Source organism: Apteryx mantelli, chromosome 5 (assembly GCF_036417845.1).
Source record: "Apteryx mantelli isolate bAptMan1 chromosome 5, bAptMan1.hap1, whole genome shotgun sequence".
Lineage (NCBI taxonomy): Eukaryota > Metazoa > Chordata > Aves > Apterygiformes > Apterygidae > Apteryx > Apteryx mantelli.
In genome coordinates this window covers 77,535,598-77,555,121 of record NC_089982.1, presented here as the reverse complement: position 1 = coordinate 77,555,121, position 19,524 = coordinate 77,535,598, and the positions used below count along the sequence as shown (strand labels likewise).

Sequence of the window (19,524 nt, the reverse complement as noted above, 5' to 3'; positions counted from 1 at the left end):
GACACATGCAATTTATTTTAGGCACAACTTTTACTAAGCTATGGAGATGCAGTGTTGTGTTTGCTTAAATTCAAGTGTTAATATAAGCCTTGAAAACTCTAAGAAACCTAAGGTAGTTTTTAGTAACATGATGATAACAGTTGACTTGGTTAAGAAGGAGAAGCTTCAAAGAGTCCATCTTGCAGGTAGAGAAAACACTGTGGCAGTCCATATTACTACATTAAAAAGATTAAACACAAAATGGAAATGTCACTAATATTACTGAAGTCTTTGAATGTTGATTGTATATGAATCCTGAGCATCTCCCAGGAAATTACAAACAAGAAAAGCATTTGTTGCCTGAAAGAAGCTTTACCTGGGATCTGGCCAACTTTATTTTAGGAGTAGCACAAGTCAAACCAAATATAAACCATTTTGCTCGTAAGCATTTTCTGTGAAGATGTTCAGATAGTAAATACATAGTTTTGGGTTACTGTGACTGTCTATTTACCGAGTATGTATTAAAAACTTTCAATAGATTTATCTTTATGTTGTTCCTAATACACTGAAGTAATATCACGCTTCACCTTTTGGAGGGCTAAATGAGTGACCTACTTGGCAACAGCCTGTTGGCTTCTGGAACGAGTACTTGATTTTGTAATTGAGCGTGATACTTGTACTATCTGCTCAGCATTTTCCTATCTCTAGCTTATCTTCGCAAACAAAACAAGTGCAAATTCTCTCAAGTCGGATGAATCATCCTTTCCTGGAGCCAGCATTGTTTCTTTTCCTCCTTCCCCCTTTATAGGTTACGTTTCCTGTATTTGGCCATTGAGTACAGGTTTCCTGCTGGCTTACCATCACGGGGGGCGCGTGACACGAGGGGGTAGCCTGCTTTACAGCGATAAGATTTTTGAACCTGCCATATCCAAATGTATACACACAAGATCTTACATAAATCAGTTTAGTGACATACTGTTGGTTTATCATAGCTACGTGAAATACTTCAAGGTACAATTGTGTTCTGTGGTAGATGTGGTTTCAATTCCTCCTCTTCGTGGAGCTTTGGCTATTTCTCCCCCAGAGCAGTATGGCAAAGTTAAATATTTGACTGTGCGCTCTCTGGTGCAATATTAATGATTTCTGTAAGTATTATGGCTATTTAACATAAATGTGCTGTGTGTTAGATACCAACGTAATGAAGGATTGAATCAACACATTTGCTGTGTTGATGGGGAATGCTTTCTGTCCTCTGGAGCCTCTGCCAAATTTCTCACTAATGCTTTACTCTTGGCTGTTGCTCAACTTGTGGCAACTTCTGTTTCTCCTGCTACTTAATTACTTCAGATCAAAGAAGGCAATTTATCTGTATTTGCGAGTAACGGTCAGATTCTGTATTCAAATTCTGCATAGCACAAGTCACACAGCCTTGTAATATTTCTTGGAATGCTTGTTCTTCCACAGACTTAATTTTAAATATATATATGTGTGTGTGTGTATGTATATATGTATATGTATCCCTGTTAATTGATGTAAGGAGTTCAAGGTTCTCTGGAATTGTGTGTAGTTCAGTAGCCTTTGAAGGAGTACCAAGGGTGGTACTTGTGTCGCAGACTTGCTTATGGATATGTTTTCTCATCCTGAGAATTTGGGCTATGCTAGAATAATACAAACTAGACTGGGAACGGGTAACAACGCTCAAATGTGTTAAGTTCTCAAAATGGCATGTTTGGTAAAATGGATTAATAGCCTGCAAAATTTATCAGTTGGTCAGATCGTGTGTTGGCTGACTTAATACGGCTATTTGAATTTAAATTATTTATCACCTTTTCTGTGCTTTTTCCTGCTTCTGTTTGGAATTCGGCAATGCCTACAAAGAGCTCTCCATACAGGCAGCCCTTGGAGCGTGCGCTGTCGTACTGCCTCTCAGTTGGTGACATTTGCAGCTGATAAATATTCACTTTTTTCTGTCAGTGCCTCCTGTAACACTGTGAGACTCCCTGGCAAGCAAGTGCGTGTTAGCGAGCACAACTGCGCTCTGGGCAGTGGCACTAGCGGTGTGTAACTGTCACATAAAAAATAAGATACTTAACGTCATTTTCTTAAGCCAAATGCTACTGATTCTGAGCAAGTGTTTCATGGTGTATTTTGTTCATCTTTTATTCCTATGAATACTAAAACTATTTGGAGGTCTGAATTCTTATGCAACCCCTCCTTAAAAGTTACATGGTGTTTCAGTATTGTGTTACATTAAACCACAATTATGTTTTGGAAGTAGGAACCTCCAAACCTTTCATCATTGCAAATCAAACGTTTGCCAGTTTACCAGTCACCACTTAAAAGCAGCTATGGAATTAAACTTTGTATCACTGATGGCCAAATTAATTTTTTTTCTTGTGAAACAGCAGCGATAAACTTTGATAGCGTCTTGAATTTCTTGAGCACTGCTGTGTCTGCGCACCTGGAAGTGCATCAAGTTTTGCTGATTATTTTCCTGGCTGTTGTTGGGCACGTAAATTTTGCATTCTCCATACTCTAGAGCCAGAAAGAAAGCTCTTGTGTTTAATCTTTTTAAAAGATGGCTTTATTGTGCTCTTTTAAGTGGGCATGTCTTTCTCTGCAAAACTTCTAGTATTACTTGGGGTTACTTAACAATGAAAAATAAGAAATTTCTATACTTCTATTTTACCTTCTATTTAAAAATAATTCCTATTCCACTGCCACTTTGTCTTCAGATTTTCATGACCATGGACAGTGACTTTAGTAATCTTACAGCAAACTGTTGTTAACTGACTGCAGTGGGCCCTGACCTGATGCGTCACTGGCCGCTTTTACATTTCTTGGGCCTGTTGCTATTGACAGTAAATATTCCTGACAGCTTTCTGCGGCAGCAGTAATAGTGCTGTCGTCATCTTTGAGAAGTTTCCAAAATACAGTTCTGGGTGACCATTCATATGATCCAAAAATGTCACCAGACAGTTTCTTTCAATGTTAGACCCTCAAAAAAAGGACTTTTTTTTTTAATAATGCAGGTAATACTTTACTTTATCTGGCATGTGTTTTGTTTTGCTTTGGTTTTGCAGTAGTTGGTATATTATGGTGTTTTGGTAGGTGAGTTTTTTTCTTTCGTGCGGTGCACAGAATTGATCTGTTCAGAATGTAGGAAGCTTTTCTAAGCAACTGTTTCACTGAGAAGGCTGACAGTACTTTATGTAGAATATTGGATGGGTGTTTTCAGTGCCTCCACAACTGTTCATAGATTTCCTAAAATACAGCAGAGGGGGGAAAAAAAAGCTTGCATGTTGAAATTCCTGAAATCACATAGACAAGAGTGGTGAAGCTGCCAAGTAGCTTTGTTTCAGTTTGCTCTTGCTCTGAAAAATTGTGCTGTACCAGATACTAACTATTTGGACTCCAAAAGTCACTAAGGAAGGGATAAATGTTGCGTTGATGGTTTACTGTTGGCTTTTACATTTTAATATCTTTTCTGCATTGTAATATTGTTAGCTGCAGAGGCTCCTGTTAATACTGTAGTCGCTACTGATAATGTTCAGGAACAATTTAAAACCCCCCCTGCCGTGCTAAAGGTGTGGCCAGCACTCTGTCCTGTCTGGTGGTGCTTGCTGTTAGACGCAGGGAGGAGAGAAGAGCTGCGGGGCAGGTGTGGACTGATCCTTTTGCTGCATGTACTTTTCCGGGTCTTGAAAATCAGAGGTGTCGCGCACTGGGACTTGTGTTTGATACCTACTGTAGAAGCTATCTCCACCCCCCTGTGCGTTTCTGTAACCACCCTTTGAGCTCACCTGCGCATTTCACTTTGCAGCACCTGGTATCAGCGGAGGGCGGGATCCTAACCTCATGCGTTGAAGTCATGTGGCTGCCTGTCTCTCGACCTGAAAGAGTAAAGCATATCTTTCTCGTTATCTTAATATCACTTATGATTTTGTAAGCTTCATTTTCTGCCGCCAGTGGTTCTGTGATTGATTTGGGTATGACTGGAAAGTGGAAGTAATAGCTCAGGCTCTGCCTGGCCAGGACAAGCCAGAGGGATCTGTGCCCGCTGAGCTGGCGGCCGGCAGCAGCGGAACTTGAGCCCGCGGTGCTGCCACGTGTCCCGCCGGAGCACGGGGCCCTGCCTGGAGGCACCCCACAAAGGCTCAGCACAGAGCGGCCGTGGCAAGCGGTGTTTGGCACCAAAAGCGTTGGCGGGAGAGCAGGTAGCCCAGACGAGGTTTGGGGGGGCCAGGGTTAAGTGCAGTAGGTTCCTTTAGTATGAGTCAGACACTTGTAGAAAATGTGCTGCTTGCTTGTTTCTGGTGTTTCAACAACCTTAGACGAAAAACTGTGTGCATAAAAATAAATGAATTAATCGAGTGATACAGAATACCTTCATTACATTAGGACTTTATAGAATAATGCCGCATGACTTATGTTAGCCTTAACCTACTCTTGGTAACGTTGTTTGCTGTGGTATGTACCTTTCCTAATGCACTTGAGAAAACCAGTACAATATTTTGTAACCCCTCCCCCCGCGCAAGAAATCTGATTTAATATTGTGTTATTTTCAGCATTACATTTCTGTTGAACTGTTTAGGGTGCGCCCCAAGGAATTGAGTTTGGATTTTCCTGTGCTTTTCTTATTTTCCTGAACTTTCATGAGACGCCGTTGTCGCGCTCGCTCTCGTGGCGTTGGTGTGGCTTAACCAGCCGTTTCGCATCCAGGAGTTTATTGCTCAGCCTGCCGAAGCTCTGATTTTAATTGTGCCGGGCTCTTACCAGTCAGCAATGTGTGACCCTGTGTTTTAGTGTCTGTGTTCTGATTGCTCGACTGGTGCTCCAAGGTCATTCAGGTGAAATAAAGGATTTCTGTTGCTAGCTGTGATTGTCACGTTCTTCGTGCTTTTTGGTGCAGGAACTACCATGTACTAAGATGATAATATAATTCCTGATATCTTTATTCTCTGGAAAACTGGAGTTTTAGAGAGGAAGAGTTAGTGTGGCAGCAGCTTGCAAGAGAAATAGTGATTTTTTTCTATTGTAAATAAGACTTATAGAAAGAACTCTTCCTCCCCCTCTTTCCATTACATTTAAGTGCTGTACGCACAGATTCCTATTTTCCTGATCCATGTCAGTTTTCATTCTGGTGCTTATCTTCACAAAATAGTTTTTTAAAAGACAAGATTTTTAAAATCATGAAAATAGGTAATCAGGGATGCTTAAAAAAAAAAAGTTGGGGTTTTCTGAAGGTTATAATTGTCTGGTTTGTGTGTATCACTGTAAAGTTATGCACCCAAAATTATACCTTTCAGCATATGGCCCGGGAACTAACTCCTGTTATGTCCTTCTGCCATTCTCTAGTCTCCTGTGTCTAGTAACCAGAAGAGTTTAGTGCTCTCGGTTAACTTGGTCATCACGGGCACTTCCTCGCTTCAGACTGACTGTCATTTCCTGGCTCTCCCATGAAAACTTAAATACACATATATGTGGGTGTGTATGTGTTTTTATCTTCTGTTCGTCTGATACTGAAGCAGTGTGAAGCAAGTGTCTACGTTCTGTAATGATTAGCGCAGCTATTTCATCCTTGAGCTGCTTTAGGTCTCTTGGGTGAATGTCATCTGCTCTTGGTGGCTTGTGAACGTTTGTGTTGTCCATCCGCTCTGCAAGCGATCCTCTAATGCAGCCGCCACAAAGGCGGCTTTCACTGGGAGAACATCTTTAAGCTCCTCCGTGGTGAATGTGGAAAGGCAAAAAATACATTTATATTTCTGCCGTGACCTTAGTTTGTTTCAGCACTTTCTTTATGCATCTATTTGTTTACTTATTTGTTTTAATCTTACAGATCCTGACAGGCTACCTACTCCTCATGTCCCTAGAAATAGGATTTAATAGTAGTTTTTATGCATTTTTCCACACACTCTGAAATTATTTATGAGGCTATCGCATTTTTTTTTAATTTTGTTTTTTAACTGTCATTGAGCCTCATTTGGACAACTGCAAAATTCTTTTAATATTTTCTCTGATACACTGTTTAACCATCTCCTTCCCTTGCCCCTCATTCTTAAGTCCTCTTTGTGATTTCTATGTTTACTCTAAGCCTAAAGATGCAATGTCTTAAATCTCCTTATTCCCATAGACATTTTGCTCCTGATGACTCCTTTGAAGTTTCCTCTCTCTTACCTAATTCCTTCCCCCCCCCCAATTCTTTCCTTTTTGTTGCTCCTGAGGATATTATGCTCACTATTATATTTTGGGTTTCTGATAGCAGTATTTTGACCTGGATTCTGCCCACTGCTCAGGATCAACAGGCCTTTCCTTTTGTTAGGAGCAGGGCTACCTGTTCCTGGAAGCAGGCACTCCTGGTGTTCCAGTAGTTTGGCTTGGCATCTTAGGACATTTGCTGGATAACAGAAAACTCCCGTTATTACTGGTTTTGCCTTTGCAACCTTTGTGACTGCCTTCAGCATAAGCGCTCAACATCTGCATGCTTAAATGCTGCAGAATTTGGTTTATTTTCTCTGTGTGTGTGTGTTTCTTAGTCTTAGTGGTTTCTGTGTCTGTTCTTGCATGTATATGCATCCTAATAACCAGGGAACCTCCAATTCTGTAAGTTCCCTTTTCTTAAAGGAGCTGATTTTCTTCATTAGAAGGACTTTCAATTTTCTTTTTCTTTTTTCCACTTTCTGGAAAGTGACTGGATAAAAGTGGCAAACTTGTTCCACATCTGCATTTTTGCAGATCGTAGGTGCTTTTGGATCATTGTGCATATGAGGATTTTAAATCCCCACTCTTCAAAGTTAGTCTATGATATATAAGTGAGGTTGTATAGTTTCTTATTTGTATCTTCTCTAGTAAAGATTTACAGATTGTTTTACCTACTACTCTGCCTTGAATAATCCCGCTGAAGACAGTGGTTTTGCAGTAATCCAGCTGGCACAGTAAGCCAGCTCGTCAGTAATCCTGTGGCTGTACGCGGCTGAAGGGCCGTCGTACTCCGTAGTACTGGAGGAGGCTTCATTTCGAGTTGCTGGTTTGGTAGCAGCAAAAATAGGCTTTCGGAACCTAGCAGATCTAACCCAAGAGATGTGGGGGGGGGGGGGGGGGAGAATGGGCTACTTTTTATTCTTGTCTTTACATAATAATTCTTGTCTTACTATTATCTCATGTTATTATGTTATGACAAAACTGGGACGCAAAGAAGGTAGCAAAAGTGTGAAAAGGGTAGAACAGCAGCGTGTCTGAAGTAAAGCATAAGAAAAATTGTATCTGAAATTCAAGAGAAGAATCAGTGCTCAGGAAGAGGGAAATTTGGGAAAAAAAGAATTTACTTACTTTATCCTCCCCCCCACCCCATTTCTATTAAATGCTTTTAAATTCCTTTTCTTCAAGTAAGTTTGTTGTAAGGTTCACTGTAGTCATTGTTCACTGTAGTCATTGACTGCAATTTATATGCTGTCTTAACTTTACTCCTGGTTTAGTGTCCTCAAATACTGTACGGAAACACTTGTGGCTGTTAAAGGCACTCCGGTGATATCTGGAGTAGCATCTGTAACATGGCGAAACAGGGTCGAGAAGCAATCTCAGATTTCTGTATGAATTATAACCTGGGGCAGGAGGAGGGCTGATGCAGTGCAATAGCTGAATGCAGTTCAGTGCCCTGCTGTGGAAGAGTCTTCTTGGTTAACGCAATGTATTTTTCTAAGCAATATTGTATTCAACTTCCAAAGGACAGCAATCTATTGCAAAATTGAAACAATTTCCAAAGAAGTTTTAAAAGCTAAATGTAAACAATGAGATGCAGAGGAAAAACTTAGTTTCACCTATGTTTTTTCTATATCAGTTTTCTCCAATTTGAGTTGCATTGTTAGTAAAACTGCTATACTACAAAAGTTTATAATACATAAATTACTAACTTTTGCATCTGAAGGAGCCTTACTACAAAAGAAAAAGATTTTTCCGTCTCTGCAGTCAAACAGTCATTGAAAGCTTGAAAGCTATTTTCTCAGTCCTTGGGTGGGGGGAAGGTTTTATTCTTTCTTTTTTTGTTTTATTGCTGTTAATGCTATTCTTAGAATCAGCACAAAACTCAACTATTGTAACCAGTGTACTGTAATTTTTTTCTAGGTTTCACTAAATGGTACACAGTTTACAGACAGTTCTGTTGGATCAGAGTTCACAGGTGTTTCTCAGGTATGTGCAGCCAAGTTTAGTAGGTATATATGGCAGCTGAATCCATTACTAATGGATTCAGGACTTAAACATCTGATGTACAGAGGAAAGCTTTAAACTACATTCTTGAGTTTAGGACCTGAAGTCAATGATGAAGCTTCTGATAACTTCAGTGCTTTAAAAAGCAGTGAAATTTAGTATTTCCAAAGTAAAACTATATTGATTTAATAAGCTTGAGGTTGGACACTGATAGAAAAAAAAGCTTTGTAATTACTTTCAGATGAAATTATTTAACTTTTTTCAGACACTGGTAATAAAAATATTCTTATAGTTAAATCTAAATACATATTAGAGATGTTGTTATTTCTCTTCTGGCTTGCCCTACTTGCAAGTTTCTTTCATCAGTATTATATCTGAACATGTTTCAGAGAGCAAGACTGGATGTTTTTTGGGTGAGATCTATGACAGATTTTTTGAAGCTTGACTAGTGGAAAAAATATCTTGCTTTTCTCAAAATGTACACTTTGCTCTGAGTATACACTCAAATATAAATATATATGACCTAAATCCAAGCTCATCTAATCCAGGAAGAGGTTACAACTGTTGCTGAAATGTTTGCATGAATTCATAATCTCAAAAATAAGTAAAGAAAGAAATTGCAATTTGTAGTCTCATTTTAGTATGACAAAGCTGTAACAGGAATCTGCTGTCCTTATGGTCTCCACTTCATCAAGGTTCTAAATACCAATTTTGTTAGAAATACAAAACTGTTTAAAAGCAATGGTTGCATGTATGATCACTTCACTTTTCTTTCTTAGCAGTGGACTGTTGCCTTATTTTAGGAACCAAACACTTTATTTGAACTTTAAATCTGTGCTGTAAATATAGACACCGTTGGGAGAGCCTGCTGGGGTTTTACCAAGTTTGAGCTGGCCAGCCTTTTAAGATTGTTTTTCCTACTCTGTTTGCTATCACTCTTTTTAAATGATAATGATACAGCTTTAAACAAATTATAAAGTTTGAACTTCTACAAATCCTTGAAGCATGGCTGGGGTACGCTTGCCCTGAACCTTTCCTTTCTAGAAGAGTAAAGGTCACGTTGTCTTAATTTCTGAACTTTTATATTTTTGTCCTCTGCTTTTCCTACTTGCCGGAGGAAGCCCTGCTGCTGATGTCCGAAAGGATTTGCCTATGGTGTCTGTGAACATGTCTTCATTGTACCAACAGGGACACAGTCTGGCTTCAGAAAAATGTATTTTAACGAGGAAACTTTCTGGGCTAAGGGGATGAGCAGCCATGGCTGCCTGCTGTAAAGAACTTAACTATTTTGAGGCTTACATAAAGGCTGTTAGACTAATTAAGGGAATGCTAGTAGCTCTAGCTTCATCAGACCTATCTGAGATTCTGCCGTACAAGATGCTTTGTTCCATTGTGTATAACTTTGCTCAGCTCTTGTGAAGTTGGGTTCTGTTTGGTTGTTCTGCTTGACATGTTTCTGAGCATCAGGCTCAGTGAGCGGTCAGCGTTTCATGGCGGAACCATGATTTCATGCACAGTAGCATCTTGGAAGAGAAAGTAAGTTTTAAATCCTCTCTGTCCCCATAAGTCACTAAACCTGCTTTATTCAATAGCTGACAGTGGATTTTAAAAGCCTTATTGATTGTTTTTTATTAAAACTAAGTTTTTTTTTATTTTGTAACAAGCTTAGTTGAAAGTGTCTTTGTTTCAACAGATATTGAAAAGGGAGGTGAGATAACTTCAAGCAGCTGATAGTTTCCTTTTTATTTCTGAGAATGACAACAGTGAAAGGAGCTGTACTTTGCCTTTGTGTATCTTATTTATTAGATTTTTACATCTAGGATAAGTTATTTTTGAGGGAAAGACCATAGTCTGTGCTCCCTCAAACATTACTTTTTAAGATGGAATCTGCAGTTATTCATAATAGCAGTGATTCTGCCAGACTGATATTAGGCTACTCTGTCTGATCTTGGGCACTCCAGAGATTCACCATTTAATGAGGGCTGTTAAATGTTTAAAAAAAAATTGAAAATAAGCTTTTCTGGTACATAGTCTGTAAATAACCAGGTATCTATCCAAATATTTATTTGTAGACACCATTTACCTTTGGCTTGGGCCAGAGGGCCCCATATACAACTGGCGAGCACTGTCTTCTTTGTAGAAGCGAACGAAAAGATACTTCGCTTTCAGAGAGCGGGATAAAGAATTCTAGCAAAACAGCACTTTCCACATCTCCAAAAGCAAACAATATGCTGCATCTTCCACTGTGGGTGTGTCCAGACTGTCGACGAACAGTCGAAAAGGAGGAGAGGCATGCTACAATAGAGCAATCTCTGGTGGTGAGTTGAAGTACCTGAATTCAGTAGCCTAAGATGTGTTATAATGGGCTGGATGCTACTCAGTGCTTTGGAACTGCTTAAATTGTAAGTGCTTAGAAAGTATTTTAGGGGATTTTTGAGATTTGTTTTTTCTACTCTCACTAAAGCTACTTTGATCCCTATATTTTTTCCTATTCTGTATCTGCTTATACATACTTCTGCCCCACTCTGTGCTCTGTGAGGTAAACTACGTGAATTTTCCTTTTTTTTCAGTATTGTTCTTGGATCACTGTACTCACACTGCTGCCTTCCTTTATGTCTGTTTTGTCTTTTCTATCCTACGTTTTTTATAAAGAAGCAGAACTTTTGCACAGCATGCTTGTGACCATTGCTTATTCCTTTTTGTAGCACTGCAAACACTGGTTTAACACATGGTGATAGTATTTCAAGTTTTGACTTTTTGAATAAATACTGAAATTATTTTGAAATGAGAATTCAGCTTCACTTTATAACTGTGCTCCTCGTAAGAGCAAATTATGAAAAGTTCAATTAAGGGTCCTGTAAAACCCCATAAGAAGTAAATTGTAGATTTTATGCTGTAATACGGAACCAAATCTTCACAACTGATCTGGGAAACCACACGCTTTCAATAGTTAGAAGTGTTATAGATTCCAGCTGACGTGTCTCTGCACAGAGCTAAGAGACTGCACAGGCCCCTAGGCACATACAGATTGTTTTTCAGTAAACAGTTCCATCTGAAGGAGGATTGTGTTTTTATAGAATATGTTGTTAAACTTGTGTTAACAGCATGATTAATGTAGTTTTTAGTAAGAAAGATTTAAGAATATTTCTCTCGGACTTATAGCAAGGATATCACTAAACATTGGTTATTAATAAGAGCTAGTAAAATTAATCTAAAGGGGTTATATCTAAAGGGTTTATATTGGTAACCTGCTATTAGACACACCCTAGAGATTTCCAAGGACAGCAGTACTGTCCAAGAACAAAAGTGCACTGTTGTTCAGTTGAGTCAAAAGTTTTGAAAGCTTTAAGGGCAGGTTTAGTGAATTAATAAAGAGAATGAAAAAGTCAAGTGCAAGAAAGGCACAATTTGCTTTCAGCTTCTTGGATGTCTTGTTAAGTTATCGATACTCCAGATAAAATCAAAATATGACTATTTTTGATTTTTTTTTTTTTTCCCAAGAGAAATTTTTAAAAGCAAACAGTAAAAAGATTCTCTAAGTTGGGGAGCTTAATTTAAAAAAGCAAGAATTATGTTGCTAGACAAATCAGAGAAACCAGCCGGGAAAGAACAAAATGAGCTCAAAAATCAGTCACTGCGAGCCCGAGTGTAGGTGGCTTGCTGCAGATGCTCCCATGATAAGGCTGCTGTTGCTCGCGTTACGTAGCTGTGCTGACGCTTGGTTTGCCTCGGCACCAGCCCCAGCAGCTGCTCCTGCTGCTGGCAGTGGATGTGTGCAGGCCTGGTTCAGCTGTGTCTGCACCCTGCTTGAGAGTCAGGAGCGCAGAACAAACAATTCAGTCCCACAGCTAACGTGGACAGGTCCCAGTCTGACATCTCAGAAAGCTGGTGGCCACCTGGGAAGGGTGCAGGGTGCTGGGGGTGGAGCTCAGGGGAGGAAGAGCACCGCAAGACCAAAATACCAGCAGCCTTCAGGAAGAGGTGTGTGTCATCTAGTACTGAGCAACACAGTACACAGGAGAAAGCATCAGTTCCCAAGAATAGCAGCTTTCTAACAACCATTACTGTTTTGGAAGATAAACTCTTGAAGAAGAGTTTCCTCTTTGTGCCTGGTTGAGCGCCGTCCCAAAATGTATCTAACACTAAGAATCACCATGTTAATATTTGTCTACTTATAGATGTTTCGTGCTTATACCTTACAAACCAAAGTTGCTACCTCTGCTTTTCCTCTCAGAGCCAAGATTTTCTTTTGCACATGCCTCTTGGTAACAGTGGATCACAGCAGGAATCTGTAGGAGGAGGAAGAATAACTGTTGGCGCACAGACTGTGCCTGCTGCAGATCTTAGCAATTCCTCTCCTTCAGACATAGCTTGCAACTGTGAGGCCTGTAATGAGCGCAGGTAAGAATTGAATTCAAACTTTAGCTTGATGCTGGTAGTCAAACTGCCAGTAGTATTGTAGCTCATTTGTTAGCTTGTGCTTAAGCTGCTTAAACAGGGTTATTTTAGTAGGAATGAGTACACCTATGTGGTGTACAAACTGAGAATAATCTTTGTAATTGTTTGCAGAGAAATTTCAGCAGAGACTGAACGTGAATCTCAGCAGCTTCAAAATTACTGGTCAGAAGTAAGATATATGGTTCGGTGTATATATCGCCAAGCTGGGACCCCTTTGGCAGATGACCAAGACCAATCTTTGGTACCAGATAAAGAAGGAATGAAAGAGCTGGTGGATAGGTATAGCGCTTTGAAAAATATCTATTAATTGCTAAGAGGATTTTTTTTATGAGTTTTAAGTAATTTAGAATATTGCTTTCTTTAATAGAATGTTATTTAACACCTCTCATCTGTAAGCCTGCTTGCTTAAAATGATTCCCTCTCCACTAGAATGAAGAAACAACAGTTAACTGTGTTTCATGCGGGATTTTTAAACACTACTTTGAATGCATGGGAAATCATTAGTTCACATGCTAGTTGCAGTAGGGATATTAGTGCATAACTGTGGATGTGTCCCAAAATTTTATTCAAAAGACTTTGAAGATTATTAATAATAATGACACACAGTTTAACTTAAACTTCCACTCATGAGAATCTTGCCTTGTTGAACTAACATAGGTTATAATAATGCCTGAATATTAAAGTAGTTGTAACAACTAGAAAAGACTTCTTTTCAAAAGAAAAAATTAATATTGGTCATTGATCATTAGATCAGGCAGATTTTGAGAGAACTTCATTCTCATTTCAAAACTGAAATTTTTGCCATTCTAGGTATGAAGTCAGTAAAGATGATTTGTTTCAGGAGATCCTCAATTGTGGGGTGTTTTTGTTTTGTTTTGTTTTTCCTTTTGAGACTAATATTGCTGTATTTAAACTGCTTCAATATATTGGAAGTCCATCTCAGTTTCTTTCTACCTGAAACTGTGGCCAAAGAATAGTGTCTCTCACTGGTTCTGTAAATACTTAATATACTAGAGCCTGACTAGTCTGAACAACTAATTGTTATGTGGAGATTTTCTAGTTGAAACTAAACTCTGGCAGGATGGAAAAACTTTTGAAAGATTATCATCATCTAATATTGCTCTCTATGTGACTATACTTCTGAATTAGCTTTAATAGATAATTAAATAATCTAATTGTGCCTCTCTTTTATAAAGATTGAGTACTTGCTTTTGAACATGAGTTGTGTAAATGTAGAGTAACAAAGTATGCCTCCATATTAGTCACGCTTTGTTTATAAATTAGGTGATCAAAAGATACAGTATATGTTTTGAAATCAAAGTCTTAAATGTAGCATAAATGTGTAATTAAAACTGAATCATAGCTAAAAAGATTGTTTTTGTACAGTTTCTCTTTAATGAAAAAATTTTGGAAATTTAAATGCATACTATGCACCTTTGTCATGTACTTCAAAGCTTCGATTTTTCTAGAACTGTGTTTCACTTCTGAGAGACTTTATTAAAATACAAAGGCAGAAACAGAGTCTCAAAAGGAAGCCTTGAATGTCAATATGATGATTTTGTACTTTTGAGTTCCTTTTGGTCTCCAAAATATGAAATAAAATTAAGATAGTGGGTTTCTGCAAACTGTGCGGATACCTGAGAGTCCAGTCAGTGGTATTAATGTCATGCCAAAAAAACCAAAAGAATGAACCAATGTAGGTATTGAAAGTTTATTTTATCATCTGAGTTTTTTTTTTTTTTGAACAACAAACATGTAGGTAGTAACATGCCAGAGTTCATTCTGTGGCCAAGTAAATCTAGTTTTAAAAGGCAGAAATTCCTTATTTCTCATTCCATGCTCAGATCTATTAAGTATAGCTAGCAAGAAACAGTCTGGTCTGCTTGCTGGTAAATAGGTAGTGGTGCCAAGTGTTGTCCCTATTGGGTGTTGGAGCACTTCCTGACAACCTGACAGTGCTCCTGTACTCCTGTCTTATGAGTAAGGAGGCAAGAGCAGGAACTAGATAGCAGCAGACTTCAATTCATCTAACTCCCAAGTACTTGTCCCTTTCTTCTTCCCCACCTCCCTGGGCTCCCAGATCCAGCAGTAAATGCTTAAACTCCATGCGCAGTTTCCCTCTGAAGTGCTTCAAAGCAGCCATCATGTTCAGTGCCTTGTCCTAAGCATTGCTTCAGCAGGAGGCACTGATGGTGACTGACTGAAATCCTGTTCTTCCTTTAGACTTAGGTGCCCTCTGCCCACTGAAGATTATGGACTGTGAAATCCTTTTGAGGGCTGGTCACTGAACCTTCCTGTTAAATAACTGGGTGCTCTCTCGAAGTATGGCTGGAGATGAGTGGTGGTAGTGATGCTGCCTGTCTTATGGGAGCTTAGCACAGAAGTTTCCATGTTTATCTTGAGCTCATATGTTATCACCACCACTGGGAGTTGCTCCCAGATGGACACATCAGCAGGCGGCAGCCCTCAGTTCCTCGGGCAGTGTTTGCACACTGCATCAAGCATATCAAAATATTCCAGCATGTGGGAACGCCTGGTGTACAGCCAGAGCACCTGCCCAGGAACTTGAAACCAGTTTTCCTCTGGGTGAGTTAGTTCATACCCGTGTCTCGTTTTCAGGAGAGTATCAGACCTAGCCAGTGGTATGCTGTCCTTAGCAGGAAGCCCTCGACACCTTTGAACCTGTGTCACCAGGTGCCAAGTGAAGCACGTACTGAAGGGCTGGAAGAGCATGTACAGGGCAGTACAGTTCTGGAGCTTAGGTGTCGGTGTACTTCCCAGGGAAAAATGAGTCCCAGATTCTGGTCCCTGCTCGAGATAAAAATAAACCAATTGCTTCTAGTGATCGCAGCTTAGGCCCTGCCAAAGTAGAGTGCCCTAATCACGAAGCCCTAGGTGAGTGGCTTGAAGGGTATTCTTGTTGGCCTTGTGAATCCCACACCTCTGCTGTGCGATGACCCAGCTCTAATAAAAGGTGCAGAGAATGTCTCTTTACAAAAGATCTGCTACTTGGGGTAAGAAATTCACAGTGAAGGCAGGAGGGAGTTTCCTGAATAAGTGTCTTAAAAGCTTGGTAATTATATGAAAGGTCTTCTTTCTGTTGAGCTTAACAACAGAAATCTTCCCCCAAAACAGTCACTGTTGAGACTAGTCTTGTTAGTATGTACGTAGATGTGTGCTGGCTGCCTAATAGGTCAAGCTCCTCCAATGGCTTTAAGTGAAGGGCTGTCCTTTTACAGGATGTTAGTCAGGCTTAGGTCTGGCTGCTCCCACAGGGACATCTGTTAGGGCCCTACATGGAGAAATGGTGCAGAAGCATGTCTGTAAGGTTGTGTGCCGTCGAGTAAGGGCTTTGTAGCTTGCAAGTTGAACTGAGGCACTAAAGTCCTAAATTAATTAGTTCTTCAGGTGCCAAAGTTCTTTGCTGGACCTAGTCCTTAAGCTACACAGGAGCTCAGTTCCACAGTTAAAAAGTAGGGAACGGGACTGTCTTCTCCCAAATTTGAGGTAGTTCTGTAAATCCTAGTCATCACTTTTCTGTAATAATAATAATAATGCTGACTGCTAAATATTTTTAGGAGAATAAAAATTGTGTTGATTACATGCATATTTTTTGGTCACAAATATTCTAATACTACAGACTTTGTGAAAGAGATCCATATCAGCTTTACCAACGGTTGGAACAGCAAGCTAGAGAATATGTACTTGAAATGAAGGTTCGTCTCCTCAGACACTTGTCCCTGGGATCTAAAGTTGCATCAACGTTAGCAATGCAAGGGCCACCCCAGGCACATCAGTTCATCTCACTCCTACTTGAGGAATACAGTGCACTCTGTCAGGCAGCATGCACAATCAGCGCCTTTCTTCTTACTCTGGTAAGATTAAAACAAACAAATGCTATATGCTTTTGATCTGTGAGGGTAATGCAAGCAGGGCTGTCCTGGGTTCTTTCAGAAGTCTTAGTGATTTGTAAAGTGTAGGGTGGTGGGGGTGTTTTGTTTTGTTTTCTCTGTGTGCATGTCCAGAGACAGGGATGTTCTGAAAATTCAGCTTAACCTAGATTTCTGAAGAATAAAGTTAGGCATCGCTTACAGTGAACTGATGGAATTACCTTTTGTAAAGAAAAAGATGGGATACTGTTTGTGGTATTTATTCTGAAACAAGTCTTTAAGCAAATCTACAAAATTTTTAGGTAGAAAAATCTAAAAAATTTTAGATTCTCAAGAATGGTGAAACATTTCTCTATTTACTTGCAGTGGTCTCTTGAAAACCATGCTTAAATGGCATAGAAACTTCACTGTGTAGCACTAGCTCAGAAATTATTTCAACGTTCTGTTTTGTTTTTCTTTTCCCTTATAAGCAAGTGTGGTTTCTTGAAAAGATGATCTCTTACCTAGGAATTAATCTGCTGTTATTTATTATTTCTGAAATTGTTGCTCTATTATCAACCCATTCTGTTATTAGACCTGGGATTATGTTGTAAGGGAGAGAACGAGCAACAGCCTTAAAAATCTGTCTTTGAGTAAGTGTCCATCATCATCAAGTTATATGGTAGACAAATTTACAGCAAAACAAACTGTATTTGTGGGGATTTACCTGTTTTGTTAAGTGTATCTTTTTTTGTGCAAGCTTTGCACAAGCATAAAAGAAACTTGGGTAAACAGGTGCACTTGTTTTTACTGCTGACTGGCTAGAAGTGATTACTTATATAGATGCATTAAGAAAGGGAAAGAATGGGCAGGAACAAGATGATGATGGCCACAGTTGGGAAGGGAAGCTGGGCCCCACTGCTGGGGTGGAGGTGTCAGGAAAATTAAACTGTCAAACCAGGAAGCTGTTTCTATCAGGATACTCAGGCTTTTTGTCTGTGGTCATTGAACCTCTTTGCTGGTCCATGTAGGCTTTCCCAGCCTTATCACTTAGATTCAGACGAGCGGTCGCTCCCATCTCCAGTTCATTGGCTGCTTTGAGTAGTCACCAAGTCTATAACAGGGTGCTTGAGAGAGGATGGCTCTTACAGCTGAACTGCACTGGTGCTTATAAGTGTATTCAGCTCCAAAGCCAATGGATTCTGGTGGATCACAATAGATCCACTAATAACAAATCCAGAAATACATACCTGATCAGAAACATAATGTTTGAATGTCATGTTTTTTCCCCCTGCCTTTTTTCTCATGGTTATTCTTAGGAATTAATAATTGTGAAATTCTTGTGTGGATAAGAGATCAAGATAATGGCTGTGCTGAGACAAAAAATGCTTGAACTCCCCAATCTACCTCCTTTTCTGACAAAATTCAGAGTAAAATGAAAATCCTTTTCTTTTTTTAAAAAAACAAAACCAAAAAAACCCTTTTCCTTCAGTAGCCCTGTAAATACTGAAACAAGTTACTTTTTTCTAATAACCTGCAGCATTCAGAAACTCAGTTGTGAAGAGAATTAGAGATGTAAGATACTGTCTCTTGGCATACGTTTCTTAGATTACTAAATAACCTTTATATTAAATAGACCAGTATGTTGCATGAATTTTAGCGCAGGTGGTAGGCTCAGTAGCTTTTTCAGTGTGCATGGATGTTTTCTGTCAAGATACCAGGGCACTATGGAAGAAAGAATACTTCCAGTTAAAATACACAAAAGGGAGCCAAAATCTTTAATTTTTTTTTTCTTCCCTGCGGCCTTCCTTTGAAAGGTCAAACCTTCGTGCTTAGCCTGCTGTATGATGGCATAAAATGCCTTGAACCCCCAAGTGAACTTGTGATATAAGGGAAATTATGACTGATTGTCCTTCCTTTCAGAGGAATCCAGCTAACTGGAGAGGTTCAAGAGCAAGAACTAAAGCCTTATTTGCCCCACCAGGGCATGAGACACCATGCTAAGATAAAGCTGGAAGGACAGTGGTCGGTACAGAAAAGGCCTGGAACATGCAGGAGAGAGGTCTAGAAGGGAAAACTTTCCTAAGTGTTTCTTTGAGTGAGAAATATCTTGCTCTGCATAACTGGAAATGCAAGATTTTCTAGATACGTGTTGACAGTTCACAACATAATATGGAATTGCGTAGGAAAACCACTTTTTTCAGGCTTAACACTTGGAAAATTATTAGCAACTAATAGAAGTTGTGAATATTTGGAAGACATAGTATTCAAAGGAGTACGTAGTGACACGAACAAAAAGTTCAAACAGTCTTTCTTGCACAAATCCTGTTTGAATTAAAAAAACCAAAAACTTAAAATGCTAATTTTTTTAATATTGATAATTTAGTGTTTAGGTCTGATATAAATATATGTATATATTTTTAACCCAGAATGCTTATCAAAAGTTTGAATTTTATAAGTATTTTTCTGTTTCTGGCTACTCAGTGTTATAGTGCTTAGGACTCAATTGCTGATCTGAAAGCCAGAATGCCTGCAGTTAATTTTGCTCTGTGTGGGAATCTTGGTATAAAAAAAACATGTCTAGTAGTGTCTATATGTGGGAAAAACTTACTGACTTGAAAAATTAGATACTATATTTCTATTTTTGGTTCTGGTGTTTTGATAATAAAAGATTTAGGTTTTAGGCCTTGAAATTAAATATAGTTGAGTGGTAAATTACCTCAATTAAAAAAACCCAACATTCTGCTTATTAGAGAGATGAGCAGCCATGATCTCTTGGCTAGTTAGAAAACCTGTATTTTTGAAGCATCTGTATCTGGAGAGAGCTCTATTTCATTTATGTTAACTTTAAGTAAAGGTCACAGCTTGCTATCATACATGTACTGGTTACTAGATAATGTCAAAGAACTGAACAGTAATCGGGGACAGATATAACAGCTGTTTCAGAAGAAAACCTAAGAATAGACTGGATCGGATCGTAACTTCTTTCAGAGCAGAAATGAATAGAAATTTG

The 19,524-nt window shown here is 39.1% G+C and overlaps 1 protein-coding gene across 1 annotated transcript in view; it reads left to right on the top strand.

Annotated features, from left to right (window-relative positions):
• Positions 1-19,524, top strand: part of FAM193A (family with sequence similarity 193 member A) — a 79,982-nt gene that overhangs the window by 24,439 nt on the left and 36,019 nt on the right. Inside the window, exons 2-6 of the mRNA XM_067298292.1 lie at positions 8,101-8,166; positions 10,257-10,502; positions 12,419-12,585; positions 12,754-12,921; positions 16,283-16,517. Of these exons, the coding sequence (XP_067154393.1) occupies positions 10,413-10,502; positions 12,419-12,585; positions 12,754-12,921; positions 16,283-16,517 (660 nt within the window). The 5' untranslated portion in view covers positions 8,101-8,166; positions 10,257-10,412. The remainder of the gene's footprint in view (positions 1-8,100; positions 8,167-10,256; positions 10,503-12,418; positions 12,586-12,753; positions 12,922-16,282; positions 16,518-19,524) is intronic.